At 37.2% G+C, this 25,471-nt stretch overlaps 1 protein-coding gene across 14 annotated transcripts in view; it reads right to left on the reverse strand.

The window, feature by feature from the left end:
* Positions 1 to 1,436: 1,436 nt before the first annotated feature.
* LOC141917819 (nipped-B-like protein) overlaps positions 1,437 to 25,471 on the reverse strand; it is a 172,970-nt gene continuing 148,935 nt past the window's right edge. For 13 of the 14 annotated variants that reach the window (XM_074811411.1, XM_074811409.1, XM_074811403.1 and 10 more), the window contains 17 exons: positions 24,383 to 24,481; positions 23,151 to 23,204; positions 21,878 to 21,986; positions 21,174 to 21,310; positions 16,256 to 16,396; positions 15,841 to 15,934; positions 15,575 to 15,729; positions 15,219 to 15,309; positions 10,775 to 10,948; positions 10,046 to 10,236; positions 9,151 to 9,258; positions 7,585 to 7,785; positions 7,036 to 7,182; positions 5,280 to 5,575; positions 4,781 to 4,955; positions 3,964 to 4,149; positions 1,437 to 3,403 (listed from right to left, as the gene is read on the reverse strand). In XM_074811411.1, the coding sequence (XP_074667512.1) occupies positions 3,038 to 3,403; positions 3,964 to 4,149; positions 4,781 to 4,955; positions 5,280 to 5,575; positions 7,036 to 7,182; positions 7,585 to 7,785; positions 9,151 to 9,258; positions 10,046 to 10,236; positions 10,775 to 10,948; positions 15,219 to 15,309; positions 15,575 to 15,729; positions 15,841 to 15,934; positions 16,256 to 16,396; positions 21,174 to 21,310; positions 21,878 to 21,986; positions 23,151 to 23,204; positions 24,383 to 24,481 (2,724 nt within the window). In that variant the 3' untranslated portion in view covers positions 1,437 to 3,037. Of the gene's footprint in view, positions 3,404 to 3,922; positions 4,150 to 4,780; positions 4,956 to 5,279; positions 5,576 to 7,035; positions 7,183 to 7,584; positions 7,786 to 9,150; positions 9,259 to 10,045; positions 10,237 to 10,774; positions 10,949 to 15,218; positions 15,310 to 15,574; positions 15,730 to 15,840; positions 15,935 to 16,255; positions 16,397 to 21,173; positions 21,311 to 21,877; positions 21,987 to 23,150; positions 23,205 to 24,382; positions 24,482 to 25,471 lie in introns of all 14 variants that reach the window. The other variant, XM_074811410.1, reaches the window with a different exon arrangement.

Raw genomic sequence — 25,471 nt, forward strand, 5'->3', positions numbered from 1 at the left:
TATTGCGATTGTTCATATAGCTTGTAGATAATGAAAATACTCAAGAATTAGTCTGCAATTTTACAGTACTGAAGTGGAAGATTAAAAATAATAATTTAATTCTTATTTATTTAGATTGTGGAAGTGTCCATGTTTTCTTAGAGTACAATGTGGTTAGCGATGATTCTAAAAGCTTGACAATATCCCTTTGTTAGGTAAGCTACTGCAACAAGTTTCCTTGTACAGAACTTGTACTCAAAGGGAGAAAGCACTAATAAAAAAAAATTCAATAGTCATTATAGTTACATATGTAAAAATCTATAGCCATACAATGAAAAAAATACTACAAAGCTATGTCAACACAAAGGGGTAAAATTCTGTTACTGTATCAACACTGCAACACTTTTTTTTTAAAAAAACCAAACCCTATCTTGGTACATGCTGTTGCCAATAATGTGGTTCATGTTGGTAAACCCACGACTGCTACTCAGAGACTGAGCACTGCACAGATTACAGCTGCAGCCCGTATCTGTGAAGATCATCAGCCCATGTTACATACAGCTAACATGAATTTGTTTCACAAAAATTAACTCTGCTACCTTTTTCTTTCACAGCAAGTAAAACAAAACTAGATATTACTCTGGGTAGTACAGAAGTACAGAAGGGGAAAATTCAACTCAACTAGGGAGAATCTTATTCAATTTATTCAATAATCTATAATTAATTTTTGTTGAATAATTATATTCAACAGATCCCATCAAGGCGCACGTATGCCCTTTGGCATATTACACAATATAATAATGGTCCAAATCCTCTCAACTAAGACAACTTTAGACTTCAGGTTTCTCTTTTTTAATTATAATTTCTTCCTGATAATTTTATTCTAATAAATACCAAATAAATTGAAATAGGAAAACCCTCTTTTCTATTGGGAAAGCCACATGACCAGGAAACAATTTGTTTATGAACAAGGAAACATATTACCTATTAAAAATAAGATTCTTTAATATAAATAGCATCAGAAATGGCTAACAGACTAGTGACAACTTAATTTTAGACTGCATCTGTATGAAATTCTTGTTTTTAATCATTTGGGAGTTTCCTTTCAGTTTATTTTCAACTCTTTCTACTAGTAAGATGTGACATGTCATACAACCCCCTCTATTCTCAAAGTATGAAATTCCACTATAAAAGCTGCTCCTGGTCCTGAGAAATACAGTAGTTCATTGTTTGCTACAAAAATGTCCTGCTTCCAGAACTGCAGGGATGACTTCTGCTTTTTCTATTTCTCCCTACTTTAACAATACCTATCTTAGCATGAGATGTGGCTTTTTGTACAGTGAAGAACATGAACAGTGAAAACAAAAAGGTGAGAAAATATTTCTGTTTAGAAAAATTCCAGTGGTGAAACAGCAAAAAGGCATTTCCCATGGGAAAATTACTAACTAGATTCTGAGGAGTTATTAATCAATTCAGTTTAATGTTTTTTCTGTACATGAGAATATTTTGGAATACTGTTACTATTCCTCACAAATTGAATAATACATTAGAATTCTGCAAGCTAGTTTCATAAAAACAGTCTCCTACCATAAATTAAATTCGTAAAGGAAAATAAACGTAAAAGAAAGATTTACTTATTGAGGAACACCTGTTTTAGATAAACACATTTGAAAACACAGCAGGGTTTAATACTCCCCTAAAAAGTTTAGTTGTTTTAGATTTTTTCTGTTTGCAAATCTGCTGCTTTTGTTACTCTCTAGAAAGGCAAACTGCTTATGAAAGGCTTGTGGCAACATAGTCAAAACAAATGCTTCTGAAAGCTTTCAATAGCATTTTTTCAATTTACAAAATGTGAAAACATCTTTCAGTTAGTAAAAAAAATAGGCTAATATACAAACATTTTTTTTTAAAATTCATTTGTGAAGGAATGTAGCGTAATTACCCAGACTCATACCCATTCACTCCTCAGATACTAGTATAGCTATCTCCTTTTGACACAAACCTCTCTATATTAACCCAGAGAAATGCATACACAGTCAGTTAGCCCATTCAGCTTTCCCCAGATTTAAACTATCATAAATTACCATCTGGACAGCATTAGAAAGAAATTGAAGCATACAAGGAATAAACTATAGTTTCTTTTTATATCAAAATGTAGTCTTGAAAATGTGTTTGGCACAGTGCTAAACCATATAGTTAATACTAAATATTGCAGGATACAATAAAACCCTGGAGTTAACTTGTGTTTACACCCTTTAAGGGATAAAAATAAAAAGATACCAATTATTCAGAAGTCAGCCTATACAAACTGTATAAACAATATTTTGTCTTGTTTTGAAAACCACTAATATAGTAAATTTTACATAAAAGACTGCAAAATAATATAAATGAATTTAAACAGATCTTTACAATAAGAAATTCAAATGGAAACAGACAAGTAACAAAGAGAAGTAAAAAAATTTATTGCAGTATTTGTTCCACCAGATTTGCTGGGGATCCCTTTTCTTGTATTATTTCAGGGTGACCTAATACATCAAAATCTACATTTACAGAAACTCCTCCTCCAGATAGGTCATAGATACTGCATGTTTTGGTTGGGTTTTTTTTTTCTTCAACAGAATAAATTATATATCCAGGAGATTCTGCCATTTTACAGCCTGGAAAAACAATGCTTCCCTGGAAACTGGGCTAAGCTAAAGAAAGCCATCCGCTGCTAGGTTAAACTCCAAGAACACTTTATTAAGAACATTAACAGACTAATTTCCAACATTCACTTGTTTATTTTTTTTAAACAGAAAGGTTTTTTTCAAGATATAAACAATTTTTTGTTAAACTATAATACAGTGGGAGTAAAAATGAACTGAGAAGTTTCTGCTGCACAACAGCGAAGGAAGCTCCCACATAAATGTTTACCAAACATTTCCTTCTTTTTTCCTGCATCCCAGGTTCCATTCTTACTCTTCATTTAACTGATTTTTTTTTTTTTTTCCAGAAAGTTGATATTTCAAGCTTTTCTGTTATTTCAATTCCTGTAAATTTGGCTGCATGTACAAATTCATTAGCTGGAAGTTCCATCCTTGGCAGCATACAGCGATCGTAAAGTCTGCACAACTTTATTAGTCAGCTTATTAGCACTCGTTAGAGCAATTTTTTTGTAAATAATGTCTGACTCTTTAATAGTGTCTACCCAAGGCACCAGTTTGCGGCCATCACGGCGCTTAGCCTCAGTCCAGGAGCCACTGTAGGAGCCTGCCATCCACTGAACACTGAAGCCATTGCTGGTTTTCTGTACTACTCTTGCAATTTGTGGTCGGTCTTTGTACTTTGGACAGCAAATAGCGATGACATCCATGACATCAACACTTTCATTCATCTGTGCTGCCAACTCTGTAGAGTCTGAATTTCGTTTTGACCTTCTCAATGACTAAAACATTGGGGGGAAAAAAGACCAAGTGTTACACAAAAGAACTTTAGTGAAATTATTGCTTTTATTGCTTTTAATCCCTTGACGCCGGGAGTTGGGATTTCCCAGCACACATTCCATTGCCGGCAATGAGACGCACCGCGACCGCCAGCGCCAAGGGGTTAACATATCCTTGTAAAACCACATACTCTTAATTTGTACCCGTGTCTTTATCTCTTATTGATATATAAAATTATATATACACATGAATCATAAAGCTACATAAAAACTTGGCAACAATAAAAAGGATAACACACAGTACATTCCAAAGGAAAATTAATAAATTTTTATACGGGATAAATCTCATTTTCTAGTTTGTTTTTTTTATTGTCTTTTCTGTTAAACTTTCTACAAAAGTTGTATAAATGGTTAAGTAGAGAATTTCTATCTACAAAATGCTTTCTTTCATGTGGATTACATTACTTGGTGTACATTTAATATAATAGACTGACATTTATAAGCACATAAAAATAATTTTACGTAATACGCTGTGAAATACGTTGACTCCTCCTCCGCCTCACCCCTGAAGTGCCTCCTCCTCTATCCTCCCCATCACTTTCATCATCCTCTGTCTCAGCTGCATTGTTTTTAGGGCTGCCTCCTCCAAGCAGTGAGGTAATTGCTTTGTTCCGAGCATTTGTGCTAGCTGACACCTCTCCATCTTCTTCCTCTTCATCAGGATCCAAATGTTCCATAAGGAGCTTGAACTATTAAAAAAAACCAAACAGATCAGTCCACATTCTAACTTTAAAAATAGACATTCATATCACACTACATTAAATAAAAACCAAATGAAAATATAAAGAAACGGGGTAAAACAAATAGCAGACAACTTCAAACTTCAACAGCTTGCGTTTTGTTCTACAAACTTTTTACTTTCATTTTCTAGTAGATATGTAAAAGCTTTCTTCCCATGTTTTTAAAACTGCAAGTTTTCTCTAGTTAATATTTTAAAGAATGGTGGGGGGGTGGTGGTGGTGGTGGTAAATACACTAGATCTAGTCTCTCTACCTATGATGGAAACAAGGGATAAAGTGAACAAGTTATATGGTAGAGGTATACAAGATGGATACCAGAAATTAGAAAATACTCTGTAAAGACAAATATACTTCAGTTGAAATTAATTTTTATTGTGTTTAAATTTATTAGAAGACTTTGAAAGATAATCCTGCTAAACATCCTGAAAGGAAATAGTGAGTTATCAGTATATCGCATAAGATTACCAGGAACTTAACATTTTGAAATGTTCATCCAATACATCAGCATCTACTTTTAAGTTTATACTGCGTTACCTAGTTTGAAAGGATTTCAGATTTTCTGCAAAGCAACTTTACTTACATCTAAGTACTGTTTTACTATACTCCTCTTCACTTCTTCAGTGATCTTGGAATTAGCCATATTACTCCGCAGAAAATCCAGAGTTTGTTTTGGATGGAAATGAACTCCTGTCTTCCTGTTTATCGCTTTATCATAAACTTTTGCAGATTCAGATGGAGAATATTTCTGAATTTTACTGTTTAAAGAAAATAAAAGGGAAGAGCTTTTAAGGAAAGTCCAAAGTAATTTCAAGAAAAAGCTTTTAAAATCTTCAATGTAAGTAGTTATATTTTAATCATTCCATATACAATAGACACCCTGGTAAGAAATGAAATCATTGCTTTTTCTAAGCCAAAGTTTCATTACATTCAACCTATTACATTTATGTTTTTTCTCTTATACAAATTTAGTGCTTAAACAATTAACAACAATCAACTTTAAAAAAAAAAACCCTCCCAAACTTAATCCTTACAAAGAACTCACTAGATAACAAGATGGCCTATTATCTAAATATCCTTACCTATCAGAGAATCCACAAAGGTTCTTTAAATGCTGTTTCAGCATCAAAAGTAATAATATGCCTTGGGAGACATTTGCAAATTCAATTAAAGGAGCTGAATTTTCTGGTAAACATTTCATCACAGCATTTATATCATTTTCTTCATCAGAATCTGAATCAGAGTCTACTCGTTTTCGTAACCTCCGAGGCTTAGAAGCTTCCTCCTCACTTTCGCTCTCACTACCACTGTTACTGTCACTCTCAGTCTCCTCGTCTGATGAAGGCTTTTTTTCTTTTTTTTTGTCTTTCACCATAGACTGCGAAACAGAAAAGTTAACACACATTCCAAAATTAAGGCAAGTAGCATCGTGTACATTTCTAAAAAAAATCTTTCCAAAATCATTATTGGCTTAAATTAGGAAGAATTCCCTGAACAATGTTATTAATTCATAACTTGATACTCAAAGATTAAAATTAATTATGGCAAAAAGATACTGAATTACAACCCAAGGCCCCTGAAAAATTGATCCAAAGTCCACATTTTTTTGCAAGGTGGTTACAGAAGGAACTGAACGAGTTAGTACTCCACTGGCATGTTCTTCTTAAGAAGATTGCTCAAGTTTGTTAGTGGAGACAGTAAAATGCAGTAGAAGGCCAATTAGAATAAATCAGGAAGAACATTCCATTTTTGTTTCACCTGAATATATTTTTTGCATGTTACTTATATTTCCATATGTACTTTGGTATAGACTAGTCCAAGCTGGTTTTAATCCTTGTCTCTGTTAAAATTCTATGACACTAATTACGCTGCTGACCAGAGAAACCCCCAAGTCATCATATATAGTATTATTAATAATCAGTTCTACTACTTGTATAGCTACAGAATTTCACACTTGCATTATTACTGTGCATAGTATGATTTTTCATAACATAGAACTTAAGATGTCCCAAGTAGGATCTCATCTTCTATGTGTAGCTGATGCTACACACTGATCCCCCATCTAAGGAATGTGCTGTCTCTTTCTAGCAGATTAAAAGAGTGAGAATTCAAAGCAGTGTACTTTCCAGGTATCAACTCTGACTTGTACTTAACTAGTCAAATTGGAAATTCTAGAAATGGGTTTGTTTTCTGACAGTTTGGACCTTCTACTGTTAAAGTTATCCAGGAAATTAAGACACTGAAGTCTTTAAGAAACAGAGGCCTTTTTCTTACAGGGTTGTGTATTGCCATAACAACAGATACTATACCATTATCGGGGTTCTTATATGCTACCTTAAGAAAAGACATATTGCACACTCTTTTCTTGCAATAAACAATGTATTTAAATTCTCCCAGGCAACACACATGCAACTGCCCTCAGCTACTTGACAACAGAAGAAATGGCAAACTGGATTTTATTATTAAAATTATATAAATAACTAAAATAACTCAATATTTCATGATTCTGGGTTCATGTACTTCCCTGATGCATGCAATTAATATTAATTCCAATTAATTCAGCAATATTAGGGAATGATATAGATTGAATATTAAGATCTCAAGATTTGTCATTCTTTTTTAATAACATAAGCAGCAACGTAAGGAAAGTTTTTAACTAGCATCTACCAGATGCAGGCCAGAACAGAAAGGGTTGTTTGCTTTTTAACTACTAGTTACAAAGTAACGCTACTGGTCCATATAATAGTAATGATACTGTATTCACCGAAAAACTGATCAAACTATAGTGAAGCTTATGTTGCCACCGTAATAAATATACTAAAATATAAATGCACATACCTCTTTAAATGACTGTAGTAGGTTGCTACCAGAAACTGATAGCGTAATGTCTATATGATGCATTATAAACAGTGGCTCTTCCTGTGTTTGATAAGGAAAACAGGCTAGATTGTCTGCTATGTACAAGAGCATATTCACCTCTGTTTTCTGGAAATTAAAAAAAAAAATTACATATAAATATACATACAAATATCTTAGATTCATACACTTATCCTGTGTTCCTTACAGTCTAGAGCAAAAACATGATCACAAATTTTATTCTACATACCCCCCCAAAAGCCACTCTAAATAATATGTATATATGCAAAATTTAGTCATACTTGAAGATACATTATTTCTGATCAATCCAAACTGAGTATAGAATGATGCAAAAGTAACAAATGTATTCTATTATATAGCTAAATACCTTATATTACAAAGCAAAACAAAGTACCTTAGGGAAATAAAGTTATTAATAATTATGCCATAAAAATACATTGTAAAAGGAGACTTTAAGCTTGTAATACTATATTTTATTTTCTTTTTAGGTGAAGGAAATGTGATGCTTACTGCAGTATCATCAAAGAGGTTGAGTAAAGAAATTAGAAACGCTCGTCTGTGTTGACGGTTCCCTCGGATCATGGAGTATAGGTGTGAACACAATGCACTGGATGATTCATCATGTCTAAAACCTCTTACAGGATCCTTTGGGCAGGTATTGATTGCCTGTTGTACCTGGTAAGACATCTTCATACCAGCCACTGCTTTCATCTGAAATGGAAAAGTATTTATTTTTACTTAAACCATTCCTGTCAAGCAGTAGAACTGAAAGTGGAAAATTAAACAAATGCCTGCCAACAGAAACTGCTAGCTCATTTTTTAGCTTATTTCCTTTTAAGTGGATGGTCATCTGAAGTTTAACTTTCAAACATGCACTGAAGTGCACTACTACCTTTTGAGTTGGCAAACAGATTAAAACAGAATTTGTGGCAGAAATCAAAATGTCTTACGGTGAAAACAGTTCACAAATTCTGTTAGAAACATACAGCTAATCTGTTTACCCACTGCAGCCAGATATTGCAAATTTAAACAATTTTCGAGATTACTGAAATGTTTTCATACATGAACAGAATATTTTAACAAATGTGTATGCTTGATGTCACTTGTAGTGAAACCAACAACTGAGTCCATATTAGTACAATAGGACTGACAAACAGAAAATGAGGGTTTTTGCATATATTCTGTAATTTCCAGCTGATTTTACTTACTTCAAGGCTCCTGCTCTAGTTTCAGAACACACAATCTCTAGCCAGGCTGCATATCCAACTCTCCTCATACCACCTCTGCTTCTGTTCAGTGTAGTTGTCTCTTCATCTATACATTGTCTTAAATCCCAGCTGCCTACATTTCATCTACCAACCTAATCCAGTAGGTGAAGGTATCTGTTTGGATGCCATGAACAGTGCAATGCTCCAATTTCAGTGGAATACAATCAGATTTATGAAGTCCCACAATATGGAACACACACTGAACCAAGACTGAGGCCTTCTGAAATAAGGACAGGGTGCTGCAGCTCAATTTCAGATCTTAAGCAGAACTAATGGCACTATGCCACAACTCCACAAGTCCTCGCTTAGCCCTCAGATTTTCCTTTCCGCAAGATCCCTCAGTTCTTAACACCTTCCTGTGCTCCTTCTGCTTAGATTACAATTTATAAAGCCTTGATGACTTAACGTTCTAATAAATATACACTAAGGACCTCTACTTTTACAAGGTGTTCTCTTCCCTAGTCTACTGATACAGGAAAATCATTGCTAAACATTATGAAACAGCTGTCCTTGCCTCTTAGAAAATAAATGCTCTTATGTACTATTCAGTGAGGAAAACACTACTGTGAATTATAAATTAAAGGAATTTTTAGACTGGAAGAGATGCTTCAAATTATTATATCCTTTCTATTTCTAAGAACAGAAATCTCCAAACAGAGGAAAGAGTCAGGATCTTCTTTACAACTGCTTATAGTTATTGTTTATTTGTTACTTTATATTCTTTTTTCTGTGGTTGAAGCCTATTCAAGTGTTAAGTCACCAAAGAACGTAATAGTATTTTGTGAAATGATAAATTAGAATTACTTACGTGAATGAACCCAGCATATTTTTTGTCTATTTCCACCAACTGCTGGTCAGCTTTGTTTCGCATAGAGGGCTCTGGATCTGTGCCCATAGCAATTAAGTATGGCACACACTTGAAAAACAAATCAAATTATTATTCAATCGTTGTACCTCCTCTTTCTCACTCTGTGTTCTTCTATTACAATGTTGTTCTTGTTATATTCTGACTACTACAGAAAATAAAATGCAACTTACTACCTGACTACTTTTTGCAAGCAAATAGTACAAAGTACACAAGAGACCAGCATTATAAATGACAGAAGTTGTGTAAGGTTTCAGGTAGTATTTCCATTTCTCTAAAGTCAGCTTACACTACAAAAATTTGCCATCAAAAAAAAAAAAAAAAACACAAACAAAACCACTTATGACTGAACATGCACAATGGCTGTGTTATAAACAAATAATTACAAAAATGTTATGTAAGCAAAGAATAATAGAGATAACTGAAGTTCTGACATTGACTCTGGAATTCCATAGTGTTTGGAGGACATGGGGATTGAGGTTGAGGCAAGCTGACACTGTTTTCAGGATAAAGAATCAAATAAAGAAAACAGCTTGGCATACACCTGAAATCTTTAAGTATAACAGAAATATGCTCCAATGTACATTTGTAAGTGCTTTTTAGGCACTGGCTGGGATTTTACATCTTGATCCAAAGACAAGAAAATACAGCATTTGGAATCTCACTGGCTAAACAACATAAAACAGATTTCAAAATATGCTTTCTGTAAAGGCCCCTTGCTACAATAAGAAATTACCGTAACATAGCTGGAAGAGAAAAACTAGAAATGTATCTAGCAAGTGTAAAAACCTGTGAAAACCTGAATAACAAAACCCCCCATCATAAAAGCCTACCATACCTGAACAGGATGGATGAGGCCCTGGTTTAATGTCAGTGCAATGACATTTAGAGCAAAGTGGCGTACACTGGACTGGGTATGAAAGAAAGCCTCAAGGACCTGTTTGAGATATAGCTGCATGATGGAACTACTCATCCCTGAGGAAATATCACCCATTTCTTTCAGGTCTTCCTGCTTTGCTACTTTTTTCCCTGTAAAAAGGACAAAAGCAATAGCACACTCACCACAGTATAATAATTTACTTTGCCATTACTTGATGCGTACTGATCTTTAAGCTTTACAATACATACACATTTCAGCTGTCTTAGAATGCATTTATGATCTCATGAAACAGACCAGTCTGATGGCAAATATACTTCAAAAAACTAAAGAGATATGACTTTAAAGTCTTGTTCCTCAATAAATGTTTTAATTTTAAAAATTTCTTATTTTGTATCTGCAAATTAAACTTAGAGAAGATTCTGATAAAAAGTATTACTACCATTATTACAGCAATTATGCATTCTGGATTGCTTTCAGGATTTATACATCTTGAAAGTAAATAATAAGCTACGCTTCTCAACATACCTATGCACATAACGAATTGTTGAAAATTATTCTAAGATACTTTGTGTACAATATTATTGATTAGATAACAATCTTGAGTGACTCACTCCACACATACAGTGATCTTATGCAAGAAAGTTAGGTTCTGCATGCCTCATTAGCACAGAAGAACTCAACACTTACAGTCTCTGTCTGCCTGCTGCATACGTGTATCCTCCTCCTGCAAGTAAGTCTGGAGGTTTTTTAACACTTGGATTTTTAAGTTTACTGAACAGTTCTTATCTGAAAGAATGTTGTTGTACAGAGTCTTCACTTCCTGTTCAAACATTAAACTTGGGTGTTGTATAAATGCAAAACCTAAGGGTGGAAGAAAAGAGGAAATATTCCACATTATTATCTAGAAATTGTATTTCTGCTTGTCCTGGTTTGAGTGAGTGGTGGGGGTTTTTGGTAGCAGGGGAGGGGGCTACAGTGATGCCCCCCTGTGAGAAACTTCTCGAAGCTCCCCTGGCTCCAAGTCAGACCCACCTTTGCACCAAAGCTGGGCCAGTTAGATAATGTATTTAAGAAGGGGAACCTGGGAGGAGTTGTGAGGAGAACATCTGTGAGAACACCGAGGTCAGAGGAAGAAAGGAGGAGGGGGGAGGTGAGCCAGTGTAGAGATCCCCCTGCAGCTCATGGTGAGACCGCAGGGCCGCCCCCCCGTAGCCATGGAGGTCACCGGTGGAGCAGATTTGCGGCCTGTGGGGGGCCCCACGCCGACCCAGGTGACTGTGCCCGAAGAAAGCCGGGACCCTGTGGGAGGAAGCCCCCGCTGTTGTAGTTAGGTGCTGGGAGGACTGCAACACGCGGGGGTGACCCACACGCCCTTGGGAGTGACTCATGTTGGAGTTGGTTTGTGGAGGACTGTCTCCTGTGAGAGAGGGACGGAGCTGGAACAGGGGAGGAATGCCAGAAGTTCCGCCCCCCCCCCCGAGGTGGAAGAAGCAGCAGGACTTGACCGCACCCCCCATTCCCTGCCCCTGTGCTGCTGTGGGGGAAGTAGGTAGAGATATCGGGAGCAAAGCTGAGCCTGGGAAGAAGGGAGGGATGGGGGAAGGTGTTTTCAAGATGTGGTAATGCTTCTCACGGTCCTACTCTGTCTGTTACATGGTGGTGGTGTTAGTGTCTGTATTTATGTTCTTTTTTTCTTCCCCTAATGAGTCTGGATTTTTGCCTGTGCCAATAATGGATGAGGTCATCCTTCCTTGTCCTTATCTCAAGTTCCTGGGTCTTTTGCTTCCCTCCTTCTCAGAGCTGGGGGAGAAAGGGGGGGGTGATCAGCATCTTTGCTTATTTTCTCCTTCTCAGAGCTGGGGGGGAAGGGGTACTCAGTTGCCCTCAGCTCAAACCATGACACTGCTTTTTAAGTCTTTCCTCAAAATAGAGGTATGAGATTTATCTCCTCCCAACAGCATAGCTTTTTCTAGTACAAACAGTATTTTTTTTCATATGGACACCATTCTAAGCTTATAAGGAGTTCTATTAGCCATGACTCTGTCTGATAGATAAAGATGGGGTGCTGACCCAGGGCAGTTGCACTAAGAGGAGCTATGCAGGTCTGGAAGCACGTCCAGTGTACTGGTCTGCATCTGAATGACTAGGAGGTCTCCCAAGAGCAAGGAAGGAACATCACTAAAAATAACCCATTGTTTTTCCAATACATTTGGAGAAAAGCATTTTGCTGAAACTGTTAAGAGTTATTCATATGGAGGCAGAGCAAATGTGGAAAAATTGATAAATATCACAAGTATTTAAAAAAAAATCTTAAAAAAACATAGTAAACACAGTAAAATAAAATTTATACCTCTCGCTGTCATTATTCATATACCTATTAAGATCTTCTCTTGAAAACTATCTGAAGCATTCCCAAGACTACATCTGTGTATCTGAAGATACACACTATAGAATTGCTTTTAGCTGCAGCCTTACCCTTGACAAAGAACTGGTTATTCTTAGTCAGGGAAGCATTTATTTCATAAAAACTTTGATCTAAATTAGTGACAGTATATATAATTTTCGATCACGTATGCTTCCAACAAGCTCTTACAGAGTATCATAAAAAAAAAACAGTAATGGAAGCATAACTTTCCAGTTTAAACCATGTTTAACTACTTGATTCATTTTTTTTAAGACTGGGAGAAAAGCAGACATTGAGTGTATTTTTCACGACCACAGGAAACTAAGATTCTGAATGAACACACAGAAAACATGTAAACATAAAAGAAGAATGGGGGAAAAAATGAAAGCAAATAAAATTATGCAAAAGCAATGTATAAAAGTGGCTGTAACAAAGGGAAGACTGAGTCAGGTTTTTAAAACTGGCTCTATGCACACAAAAAAGACCGTGTAAGTAAAGGCTAAGTCTCGGGCAAGACCTCAGTGTGTTTAAAATCTCATTTCAGTCTCAAAACAGGAAGAGGAGAGAAGGCAGGGGAGATGGGAGGGGAAAGAGGGGAAAGAGAAAGGAATGATGCTCCTCTTTAGAGTATGTAGTATAATTGTGCACTCTATACAGGTGTATATTGATGTTTATAACTTGACTACCTCTGAGAAAGTCCAACCCATTTCTTCAGGCTAATTTTAAAAATTAAAAGCACTTGCATGCATGTGTAACAATCCATAACTCTTTCTTTCCTTCATTTACTTACTTAAAAGAATCTAAAACCACCAGTATTCTCAGGGAAATTCCTATTTTTCCATCCCCCGTAAGCAGGGAAGAAATCTTACTTGGCATAAGAATTTGTCATAGGAGATGAAAAAAGGCATCAGCTGTGTTCTTTTAAGGACTGACTTCACATCTCAGAGCTGCCCTCACACCACTTCTCTTCATACCTTTGTTTTCACTCTGTTAAGAGTAAGCACTGAACTTGGCTGAGCAAGATATTACCTGTTAGATACTTACAGGTTTAGCTAAATTTACTAGCAAAATTTTGTATCCTCAATCTGCCTTGCAAGTACACATCTGGAAGAGAAGCTTATGGTTAAGCTTAAACCCTCAACAGCAGTGACACATCCCAAAGCAAATGCTAAAACTCTTGAGTGTCCTTACTGAAAGGACACACTAATAATTACCAATAGGAAAGCACACACTCTTCACGTGATGCCTTCACTGTATATAAATGTTGAATTAGCTTGTTAGTAATTTTCACTTTACTGTTGCACACAAATGTTGAATGGATTTGACAACTTGGCTCAATTACCAGCCTGTAAGGTAGAACTTTGCACTGCCTACCACATCTCTGCACAACCAGTGGCTACCCTCAAAATGGAACCAGTACTTAGATGAGATTAATATATCACTGAAAACAGTTCTCTGAGGTTTAATTAAAGACTGACATGCTTACGGGCAGAAGGAAAAAAAAAATAATCTGAAGAATGCCTACTGACAGCCACCTGTTTTCTCCTCTTCCCCCAAACTGATCACAGTTCAGTCTGTAATTTAGAAACATTTTTGACAAATGCAACATTGTCACCATCCATGAGTAAAGCAATCATGTCTATGGTTAGGGAGACAGCCCCTATCCCATGTGCAATATTCTGTAGAGGACAATTAAATTACAATGGACTACCGTAAGTGTTGTGCATCTTGATACAATGCCTAGTAAAACCTCCAGCTAGTCCAGAACACTGTAGCACTGCTCCTGCAACAGAGGCAACTCTAAAGCCATAAATCCCACTCAGCTGTCTGAAATGGTCTCCTCAAAGGATATCAAATCAAGATTCAGTATCAGTCCTTATCCTCAGAGTCCTCCCTAGCCTGAACTGAAGCAGGATATCTAAAAAGCCACCTAAACAGCAGCATAAGGAGGCAAATTCTTGTCCACAGTTAAACCATATAAAGCAAGCTCACAAGCATGGGAGACAACTTTCTTTAGACTAAGCCATAACCATAAACCGAAATCTTCCAGAAACCAAGGCCTATCTGCCCAAACAAGATTCTCTCACATGTACAGTTTTGGTCCTTGAGCAAAGAATGAACGCAATACAAACCACTCAATGGGAGTTCATGCACTACTGCAAGTCACTGAGATACCAGATTCATATAAAGAATCTATTAAAATTGAAATACTGCCAAAATCCCAAAACAAACTAATATTTATACTATGACATCATCTCAATGCCTTGTGAAATCTCACAGAGCATCCCCCAGTTGGTATAAACTGCCAGATTTCCCTTGACCCCTGCAGAATATTTGCCCCTACACTCAAAATTCTCAGTTTTTCCAGCATTTTTTCTAGTTATTCTGTAACCATACCTTGTGAACTGAAAAACAAGATTTAGAGTTACAACATATTTGCATGTGGGGAAAAAATAACATCTCCATTACTTTGGAAACCTGATGCTTTTTAAGACTTGGTCACACATCAAAAAGGCCTTACTGTCAAAAGCATCCACTCAGATGCAGAAGTACGCAAATTCAAAGTATCCCTTTGACTATATTTTTATAACCAGTTCTCAAATCAAACATGCAGTGAATTTTGATTTTAAACAAATTCCCCTGCCACTACACAAATAAAATGAATTCCTGCTGAAATGCATGGATTTTTACTATAGCAAAATAATAAAAACTATTAATATTTCTTACCAAGGCCAATAATGGCTTTTGTCTGTACTTCTTCATCTGAATGCTTTGTAAAATACATCAGCAGTTCAAGTACTTTATCCTTAATGTTAACCTGAGGAAATGAAAACAAAAATAATAGCTATTTGAAGATGAAACAGATGTTTTAAATCTCTTATAAAAAGCATAAATATCAAAAAGGAGAAACACAATCTTACTGCATGGCCTTTGCAAAACTATGTATTTACAAACCAAAAAGCTATATTGTATGCATTATGAAAAAATACATATCTTTGAGGGACTAGGAATACTGTACTTTCAAATTGAACTGGAGCATTCAATATACATAAGATGTGGAGAGTAAATACAAGTTATTTTACCTTACTGTTGCCCTTAAAATCTTCCTGATCAAAATCAAAATGCCGACATAATGCTCCAACAGTGAAAAGTGATCTAAGGAGTGCTGGTTTATTGGCAGTAAGTATTGTACTGTTGGGGTCTTCTTGGTGTTGACTTTTTAATTTCAAAAGTGCACCTACAGTAAGATAAATGTTTTTATCACAGTATTTAATCATGGTGTAATCCTTAAGACAAGACTTGTAGCCAAAACTGAAGAGTGACAATTACATGTTGTGATCTTACTTACCATAGTATCTATTAAAACAGGCCCACACAAATTTATAGTTCTGGGTGACCTTGTTCACAACAGCCCCAAGACAGCTCACACAATGCTGAACAACCTAGATCAAGAACAAATGAGTTATATATTTAGAAGGTAAAACTGAGATTTCTGTGAAGTTATGTAGGAAAAAGCTATGTAGAAGTAAAACCAATGATCTAACAGATGTAATGTCCATCTCCTAGACCACTCTGAAAACCTGCCCAAACTTATAACTGATAAAATATAGCAACAACACATACAAACACCAGTAAACCAAGAACACTGATTTTTCATGGCTCAAAAGTTATCTTCATAATGAAGACAGGCTTTCTTTAAACCAAAACCATGTATTTCACAATGTGAAATGGAATCAACTGAATAGTAGCAATTAAAAGCTTACCGTCATGCCATATTTGATGATGAGTTTCATGAGGTCTTCCTCAATAGTGGCAAGAAAGGTCTCACTTGGGTGCTCCATTAGTGGCACTACAAGTTCTAAGATTTTTGCAACATTGCAGATCACCATGAAATCATTCTGGGTCTGAAACAACAGTATTTATAGCACTTAACACTTCTGGCTATAAGCTAAGTATTACTAATATGTATTATGCAATACATATGTATTAATATTACATAATACATATTAATATAATACAATTACATAATAGTATAATACAATTACATATCTTATGTAAGATATTTGGTAAAGATTTAAAAGTTTATATAGTTTACATCTGCTTTTAAATTACATATTATTTTGAAAGCAAGTTCTTGTTTTCTACAGAACTTCTGGAAAAAAACCAAATCTGTAGAAGCAGAACTTCACCTCTCATCAAGGCTGTGACAGACCTGAAAACTTTTGGTCACAATAATTTTTTGGAGTCCTACAACAAATCTTGGAACTCTTCCTGACACATGCACACTAGAGAACACACAGCACCTGGCAACAGGTATCGGCAACAAATTAAGTTGTGCTATGGCTGAATGTGGCTTAAACAAAACAGATAATAATGTGCACAAATATAGAAATTACAATTAAAATGATTATTGGCTTGCATTATCATGACCGTATATGCATTGTGAGGAATCTATGAAAAACATTTATATATTAAATATATATCCTGCTAGAAATTGACTTTTTTGACAGATCAAGCTCACTAATCACAATAGGATAAATCCCAAATGCTACTATCAAGCTATTTAACATATCTGAGTTGACAGTGGTAATTCTACAATTCATCTCAACCTGTGTAAGTACAAAACTTATGTAACACACTGAAGAGATGTTGCAGCAAATAAATAATCAGATAACCCTTTCCTATACCACTTGATCAGAAACAGCTCTAAAAGTCTGTTGTAGATGTGCCTAGAGAATGCTCCAGGGCTGAACCTGTAAAATTCTAGGCTATACCTACAAGCTAAGCCAATAACAAATATTCTCAAGCCTGCCCTTCACAGAATCATCTAGGTTGAAAAGACCTTGAAGATCATCTACTCCAACCATTAACCTAATATTGACCGTTCTCAACTCCACCATATCCCTCAGCGCTATGTCAACCCGACTCTTAAACACCTCCAGGGATGGGGACTCCAACACCTCCCTGGGCAGCCCATTCCAACGCCTAACAACCCGTTCTGTAAAGAAATGCTTCCTAATATCCAGTCTAAACCTTCCCTGGCGCAACTTGAGGCCATTACCCCTTGTCTTATTGCTTGTTACTTGGTTAAAGAGACTCATCCCCAGCTCTCTGCAACCTCCTTTCAGGTAGTTGTAGAGGGTGATGAGGTCTCCCCTCAGCCTCCTCTTCTCCAGACTAAACAACCCCAGTTCCCTCAGCTGCTCCTCGTACGACATGTGCTCCAGACCCTTCACCAGCTTCGTTGTCCTTCTCTGGACACGCTCGAGTCATTCAATGTCCTTTTTGTAGTGAGGGGCCCAAAACTGAACACAGTAACCGAGGTGCGGCCTCACCAGTGCCGAGTACAGGGGTAAGATCCCTTCCCTGTCCCTGCTGGCCACGCTATTTCTGATACAGGCCAGGATACCATTGGCCTTCTTGGCCACCTGGACACACTGCTGGCTCCTGTTCAGCCGGCTGTCAATCAACACCCCCAGGTCCCTCTCTGACTGGCAGCTCTCCAGCCACTCCTCCCCAAGCCTGTAGCGCTGCTGGGGGTTGTTGTGGCCCAAGTGCAGCACCCGGCATTTGGCCTTATTGAAACTCCTCCAGTTGGCCTTAGCCCATCGCTCCAGCCTGTCCAGATCTCTCTGCAGAGCCTCCCTACCCTCGAGCAGATCAACACTCCCACCCAACTTGGTGTCGTCTGCAAACTTACTGAGGGTGCACTCGATCCCCTCGTCTAGATCATCAATAAAGATGTTAAACAGGAGTGGCCCCAAAACCGAGCCCTGGGGGACACCACTCGTGACCGGCCGCCAACCAGATTTAACTCCGTTCACCACCACTCTTTGGGCCCGGCCAGCCAGCCAGTTTTTTACCCAGCAAAGCGTGCGATCATCCAAGCCACGAGCAGCCAGTTTTGCCAGGAGAATGCTGTGGGAAACGGTGTCAAAGGCCTTACTGAAGTCAAGGTAAACTACATCCACAGCCTTTCCCTCACCCTGTCGTAGAAGGAGATCAGGTTTGCCAAGCAGGACCTGCCTTTCATAAACCCATGCTGACTGGGCCTGATCATCTGGTTGTCCCGCATGTGTTGTTTGATGGTACTCAGGATGAGCTGCTCCATCAGCTTCCGGGGCACTGAAGTCAAGCTGACAGGCCTGTAATTTCCCAGATTGTCCTTCCGACCCTTCTTATAGATGGGTGTCACATTGGCCAGTTTCCAATCTGTCGGGACCTCCCCGGTCAGCCAGGACTGCTGGTAAATGATAGAAAGCGGCTTGGCGAGCACCCCAGCCAGCTCCTTCAGCACCCTCGGGTGTATCCCATCCGGTCCCATAGACTTGTGTGTGTCTATGTGATGCAGTAGGTCACTGACTGTCTCCTCCTGGATTGCAGGGGGGTCGTTCTCCCAGTCTCTGTCTTCTGGCTGAGCAGGCTGGATTCCCTCAGTACAACTAGTCTTGTTATTAAAGACTGGGGCAAAGAAGGCATTAAGCACCTCAGCCTTTTCCTCATCACTTGTTACCATGTTTCCTCCTGCATCTAGCAGGGGATGGAGGCTCTCCCTGGTCTTTCTTTTGCTGTTGACATACTTACAGAAACATTTCTTGTTATCTTTGATTGCTGAAGCCAGGGTAATTTCCAGCTGGGCTTTAGACCTCCTGATTTCCACCCCGCATAGCCTCACAGCCTCTTTGTAATCACTGTGAGTGGCTAGCCCCTTCTTCCAAAGGCCATAAACTCTCCTTTTCTCCCTGAGTTCCAGCCAAAGCTCCCTGTTCAGCCAGGGTGGTCTTCTCTGCTGCTGGCTTCTCTTACAGCACCTGGGGACTGCCTGTTCCTGAGCCATTAACACTTCCTTCTTAAAGAGCACCCAGCCTTCCTGGACCCCTACACCCTTCAGGATCGTCTCCCAAGGGATTCTGTCAAGCAGGTGCCTAAACAAGACAAAGTCAGCCCTTTGGAAGTCCAGGATGTCAGTTCTGCTTCCCCCTCTCCTGGCCTCTCTAAGAATAGAGAACTCTATTATTTCATGATCGCTGTGCCCTTGTCATCCTCCAACCACCACATCATCCACCAGTCCTTCTCTGCTCACAAAGAGGAGATCCAGCAGGGCACCTTCTCTGGTCGGTTCTCTCACCAGCTGCGTCAGGAAGTTATCTCCCACACATTCCAGGAATCTCTGGGACTGGTCCCGCTCTGCTGTGTTGTATTTCCAGCAGATGTCTTGGAAGTTAAAGTCTCCCACAAGAACAAGGGCAAGTGATCATGAGATTTCTCCTAAGTGCCTATAGAATGTTTCATCCACCTCTCTGTCCTGGTTGGGTGTGGGTGGACTATAATAGACTCCCACTATGACATCTGCCCTGTTGGCCTTCCCCCTGATTCTAACACAAAGACACTCCACCCTGTCTTCACTACACTTGTGCTCAAAGCAATCATAACAGTCCCTAACATACAATGCTACCCCACCACCTCTCCTTCCTTGTCTATCCCTCCTAAAGAGCTTGTAGCCATCAGTTGGCACACTCCAGTCATGGGAGACATCCCACCATGTTTCTGTGATAGCCACTACATCAGAATTTTCCTGTTTCATGATGGCTTCAAGCTCCTCCTGTTTGTTACCCATGCTGTGTGCATTGGTATAGATGCACTTCAGATGGGATGATGTCCCCAGCACCTTTTTGCATTTAGAGGTCCTAATTCCAGCCTGACCTTTCGCAGGTGTTACCACAGTTACTGATCCATCAATATCCCTTGCATCTTTGTTGTGCTGCATGTCTCCATCCCTTGCCTCCACTGAGATAGCAGGGTGAGTGTCATTGCTGGCACAACAGCCCACAAACTGTGGTAATCTACCCTGGGGCTTATGTCTGGGAGTTCCAGTTTTGTCCCCTTCCCCCTTCAAATCTAGTTTAAAGCTCACTCTCTCTTCCCTGGGCAGCTGACGTAATGTAATGGATTGCTGCCACCCACCCAGCCAAGCTCTTCCTTGAGTCATGGCTAGCATGATCCTGCCCTGCTCCTTCTGCCAGATCAGGGGTTCATCTCAACCTTCACTGAGCCAACTGTGCAAATCAAAATTGCAGAAAGCAATGCAATGTTTCAGAGGAGGGGGGCCATTTTACCAGAGTGGGGGGTTTAGCATTATATCTCTCTACCATTTTTGTGCACTAAACTGTCTTACAGAGGAATACAAAAACACCAGAGCTAGGGAAGGGAAAGGTGAAGTGCTGAAGAAGACAGAGCAGGACATTTTCCTTCTGATATATTTGCTATATGTTAGACCACTCTATCTTATGGAACCATACCTTTAGTCTTAGGATTCATATGTTAAATCTTAACTACTTTTAAGACTGTGACTATAAAACAAAACAATTTTGATAAATTATTTCATAACAGGTGAAAAACTGGGTTTTGGTCCTCAAGGGAAAGAGGCAGCACAGGTTTCAGTTTCGTTTGGCTGTAAAATGTGGAGGTAGAGGGTGAGGAACAGCATTTTAGAAGCTACAGAGATCATCAAAAGGACCTAATATCCTCAGAAGATATGATGCTTATGAAATAGAAACACAGTTTTTATTTCTCTTTTCCTACCTTCAATTTCATCAAGCATACAAGACAGCCTTTATTTTCCATGCTTAATTATCTAGGGAAAAAAAAAAAAAGACTGATTTTCTAATTTTCTCTACTTACACTACATTTAGTGGTCAGGTATGGCTGCATGGTCATGGCATGTTTAACCATTAGCTGGGGTCTGATTTTGCTGAATAAGAACAAAGTGGTTATGCAAGCAACCAAGCGACCAGAATTCACACCTTTGTTGTCAGAATCTGAAAAAAAATTAGAAAATACACAATGTAATGTTTGAGCAATGAAAAACATATGGGCAAAACATCATATGAATATCTCTTTCATAACATATCGTTCAATATCAATACAGAACATTCTTATTAGAGGTGAGAACATAATGCGTTAACATTTGTGTGTGATCACAAAATATGTGAAATAAGAAGCAAAAAAGCTTCACAGACATCACTAGCTTTTAAACTACTTACTATACACAGAACAGTGGCCCAGCCAATGATTCCTATTACAACTGTAGAACATATTAATGCAAATAAAGCTTGCCACATTTGCTTTGTTTGTAGTGATCTAAAAGTTTGAACAAGTTATTTTAAAAGTAGTTCTGTTGTTGTGGTTAGCTAGAGAAAATCAGGGAAGCTTTATTATTATACAGTGCTCAAAAGTTCATAATTAATTTAAATGCAATAATATATTAATATCAGTTTTGTAATAGGAATTCTGTAACAGTAACTTTTTGCAATAGTAATTTGAACCACCACTTATACAGTATCATATAAAATTCAAAGGAGCTACTGGGTTGTAAATAATATTACCTGATAAAGATTCCTCATATTTAAGAATGTGCTCAACCAAATTGTCAACAAGTTGAGTACACGCTTTCTTCACAGGTTTATATGAGGCATCCTCTTCTGACTTCAACAGCTGTAGCAGATGAAACAGAAAATGATTTAGTATTAAGGGTGCATTTGTTTACATTGGATACATGCTGGTTTTATAACAATTACTACAGATACACAAGGATATTGCACTACAAAAGCATTTAACTTCTCCATAAAGGTTACACGGTGAAGAAAAAATTAAGGGAAGTAAACAAAATCAAACCAAAATGCAAGAGAAGTAAAGAAAAATTAACTGTGACAAAAAAGACAGAAGAGAACAGTTCTACTGATTTTTGCATTGGGATGAAAGCTGACTTTGTGATTAATGAAATAATGCAGAAAACAATAATGTAGTCATACTTGCCAGCAGTAACTAATAGGAGTTAGAAGGCTTTTTAAAATGCTTAGGAAAAAAAATAAAAGCAAATTCAAAAGGAACATTGTTTTTGACACTAAGCAAAAATATCAAACTAAGATGAAACATAGTTCTATGAACATTTTCATCAATTAATTTAATTGAGCTTTTTCTTCAGTTCAGGCATTAAGAGGCACTTTGGTTTACTTGGCTACCTATTTTCATGGCACTCCAGGCTAAAGTAAAATCTTTGAAGACCTCTAATTCCCCCATGCATGCTTTTGTTAATTTTGCTTGAAAATTAACGAGCACATAAAAGTTGCAGAGGAGAAAGATAACACAGGCTAAGAGATATAAACAAAGCAAGCTCATTTCTTAGAAAAATCAGAGTAAAATATAATGTAGAAGTAAGCTATACTCTGAAGATTCACTGCTTCTATAAACTGTGCAACAAATATATTGGATGTAAAAATACACTTATTTACCATTTAAAAAAAAAATCTACATTACACTAGAGGCCTCATTTCAGAATTAAGTACCTAAGCTGTGGACTTCATGTTATGTCACTCATTATTGAAGAGACCATGAAATTAAAAACAAACAAAAACCCTCCCCAAAACAAGAAGTGAAGTATTTTTAAAACAGATCATACGGAAAAAAAGAAACTAATGTTGGAGACAAAGAAAATTACACCAATGAAGTTAAAAAAAGGTCAGATGTTTAAAGGGCATGAACTGAATTTGTCTACTGTAAAGGACTGCTCTTGCAGTCTCCCTTCAATGTGTTTTAGTATCAAAAGAGATGTTAAAATTCTTAGAATGACTGTGCCATACATTCACATTCATTACTTACATTTTGAAGAAGTTGTTCAAACCAATCATACCCTGTATCTCTACAAGCTGCAACCTAAAAATAGTTTTGAGAATAAACAGGTTAAAAAAGGCATCTGAAGAAAAATTACTTCAATACAGGTGTCATCTTAAAAGATCAGTAAACATGTGTAGATATCTTTTCGTATACATTCAGTACAATATCTTTGGAGATCAGAAACTGTCTTCTGCATTTAAGTGATCCCAGAATTTTTATCCCATAAAACACAAGGCCTACACATTTTACTGGAGACTGCTGGCTCTAATGTAAACCAAATTTTGATTTCGTAGAACAACATTTTGTATTTGTGCTTTAATCTATACAAGCCTGACATATTAAAAATGAACATGCATGTATATATATGCAGATACATATTTTTATATAAACAAACTGAGCCTTCACTGGTATCATATGTCAAGAGCAGCTCACAGGTGCTCCAAAATAGAATTGCAGAACTGAGAATTAAGCTGAAGTCAAATCAACTGACTTTTCAGTCTGAAAAATGCACATTACACTACCATTTAGTAAAAATATTGAAAAGCAGGATGGTGTTTAAACCCTTAATTTTAAGTAGTGAAAGGAATACTTCTATTTGATATTTACATCTTGGTATAATTGATATTCAAATACCTTCTCAGCACAGTGGTTTTACACAACACATTTTCACTACAAATGTATAAGCATTTTATTTGAAGCAGATTTTTTTAAGACATGCTATTTAATTTGCTGCTCCTAAAAAGTAGATAAAATTACGCAGATACTAGTTTACACTGGGTGAGAACATGACCCTGTATTTGTTAAAACAAATTATTAACCTTTCAAAATAAATGTTATCAACTGAGGAAATTTTTCTTTTAAGAAACAATTTCTTAGACTTAACTATATGCTGTTACTAGCATTTCCTGGAAAATGTTAAATAAAACACAACAAATTTCTGTTATAACTGAAAAAGTATTTTACACAACCTGACTATAATGTGGTCTCAGTTATCACTGCCATCAGATTAGTGAGCATTTAAAGTTTCCTACAGCCTGTTCCATCAGATGAATAATTCTAGCATATATTCAATGTCAGGAGACATATAAAGAAAACCATCTGATAATTAAATTACCTGCATATTTTTTGTATTCTAAAAGACTACATACAATATTTCAAAGATACTAAAAACATAATCAAATTTTGCATACAACTTAATTCAAATTTGTTTAACATACCACATCAGTGATGTTTAGTATTTTCCTGGTCATTGCTTCTTTGTCATGGTGTGGAGTTGGAGTGAACCAGAGCTTCTGGAATGTCTCATTTACTAATTTCTGAAGAAAAAAAAAAAACCTCAGCAGAAATAAATAAGCTTATCTTGGCACATAGGTATTATTTCCAATACATCCATACAATAGTTTTGTTGATGATACATGCCATTTCATAAGGAATTATTCAACCTAAGTGAGACTGTTGTAGACAATATTATCCAGATCTACTATTACAGCAGTTATACTGGCCTCTAAGCAAGCTTCACTAAAATGATCACTGGGAACTGATGCTACAGAAAATGGAGTTACCACTTTCCTGCACTAATTTGCATTCCTTGGGAAAACATGGTACCCTGAGAAGCTGACAACCGAACACAAGATTACAATTTCTACAGCAGAATTAGCAGCAATTGTAGATTACTTTGACATTTTCAGAAAGCTGTGACAAGGTGGGGAAGAGAGAGACGCCAAGTCTCCCTACCCAAACATAGAAAGTTGGTTCCCTTCCAATGTTTTTGGATGGAGGAAAAGATGGAATAGATTGAAAGTGAACTAATTATTCCCTAATTACTTATAAATCATATGGTTGTAAGAAGCATTCCTCATCCATGGAGACATAAAAAAATACATTGCAGATACTGCCTCATCTTTCTGAGGTTGTTGGAAAGGCAAGGGAAAGGAGGAGAGAGAACAAGGTCATCCTCCTTTCCTAGCAGCACCTTGGATCCAGCTATTCATCTACTTGATTAACAGTCTTCTCTGAAAGCCACTTGGCATTAACAGATCTCAAGTGGTAAAAATATATGCTGCAGCTTTAAAGTTGCAGATTTCAAATCCCACTGAAAGTGTGATACAAAATTATTACAGGTGTATTCTTTATTACCCAGCAATTTTAAAACTGTTTTTGGCAAATCAAACAAAACCCATCAGTTTCAGGTTTATGATTCAACACATAGTTTTATGCCCTTCTGCATATACATTGCACAAAGAGTAGAATATGATCACATAAGTAACATTTTAGGGGGAATAACTGATTCATTAAACATGCAGAAT

Source organism: Strix aluco, chromosome W (assembly GCF_031877795.1).
Source record: "Strix aluco isolate bStrAlu1 chromosome W, bStrAlu1.hap1, whole genome shotgun sequence".
Classification (NCBI taxonomy): domain Eukaryota; kingdom Metazoa; phylum Chordata; class Aves; order Strigiformes; family Strigidae; genus Strix; species Strix aluco.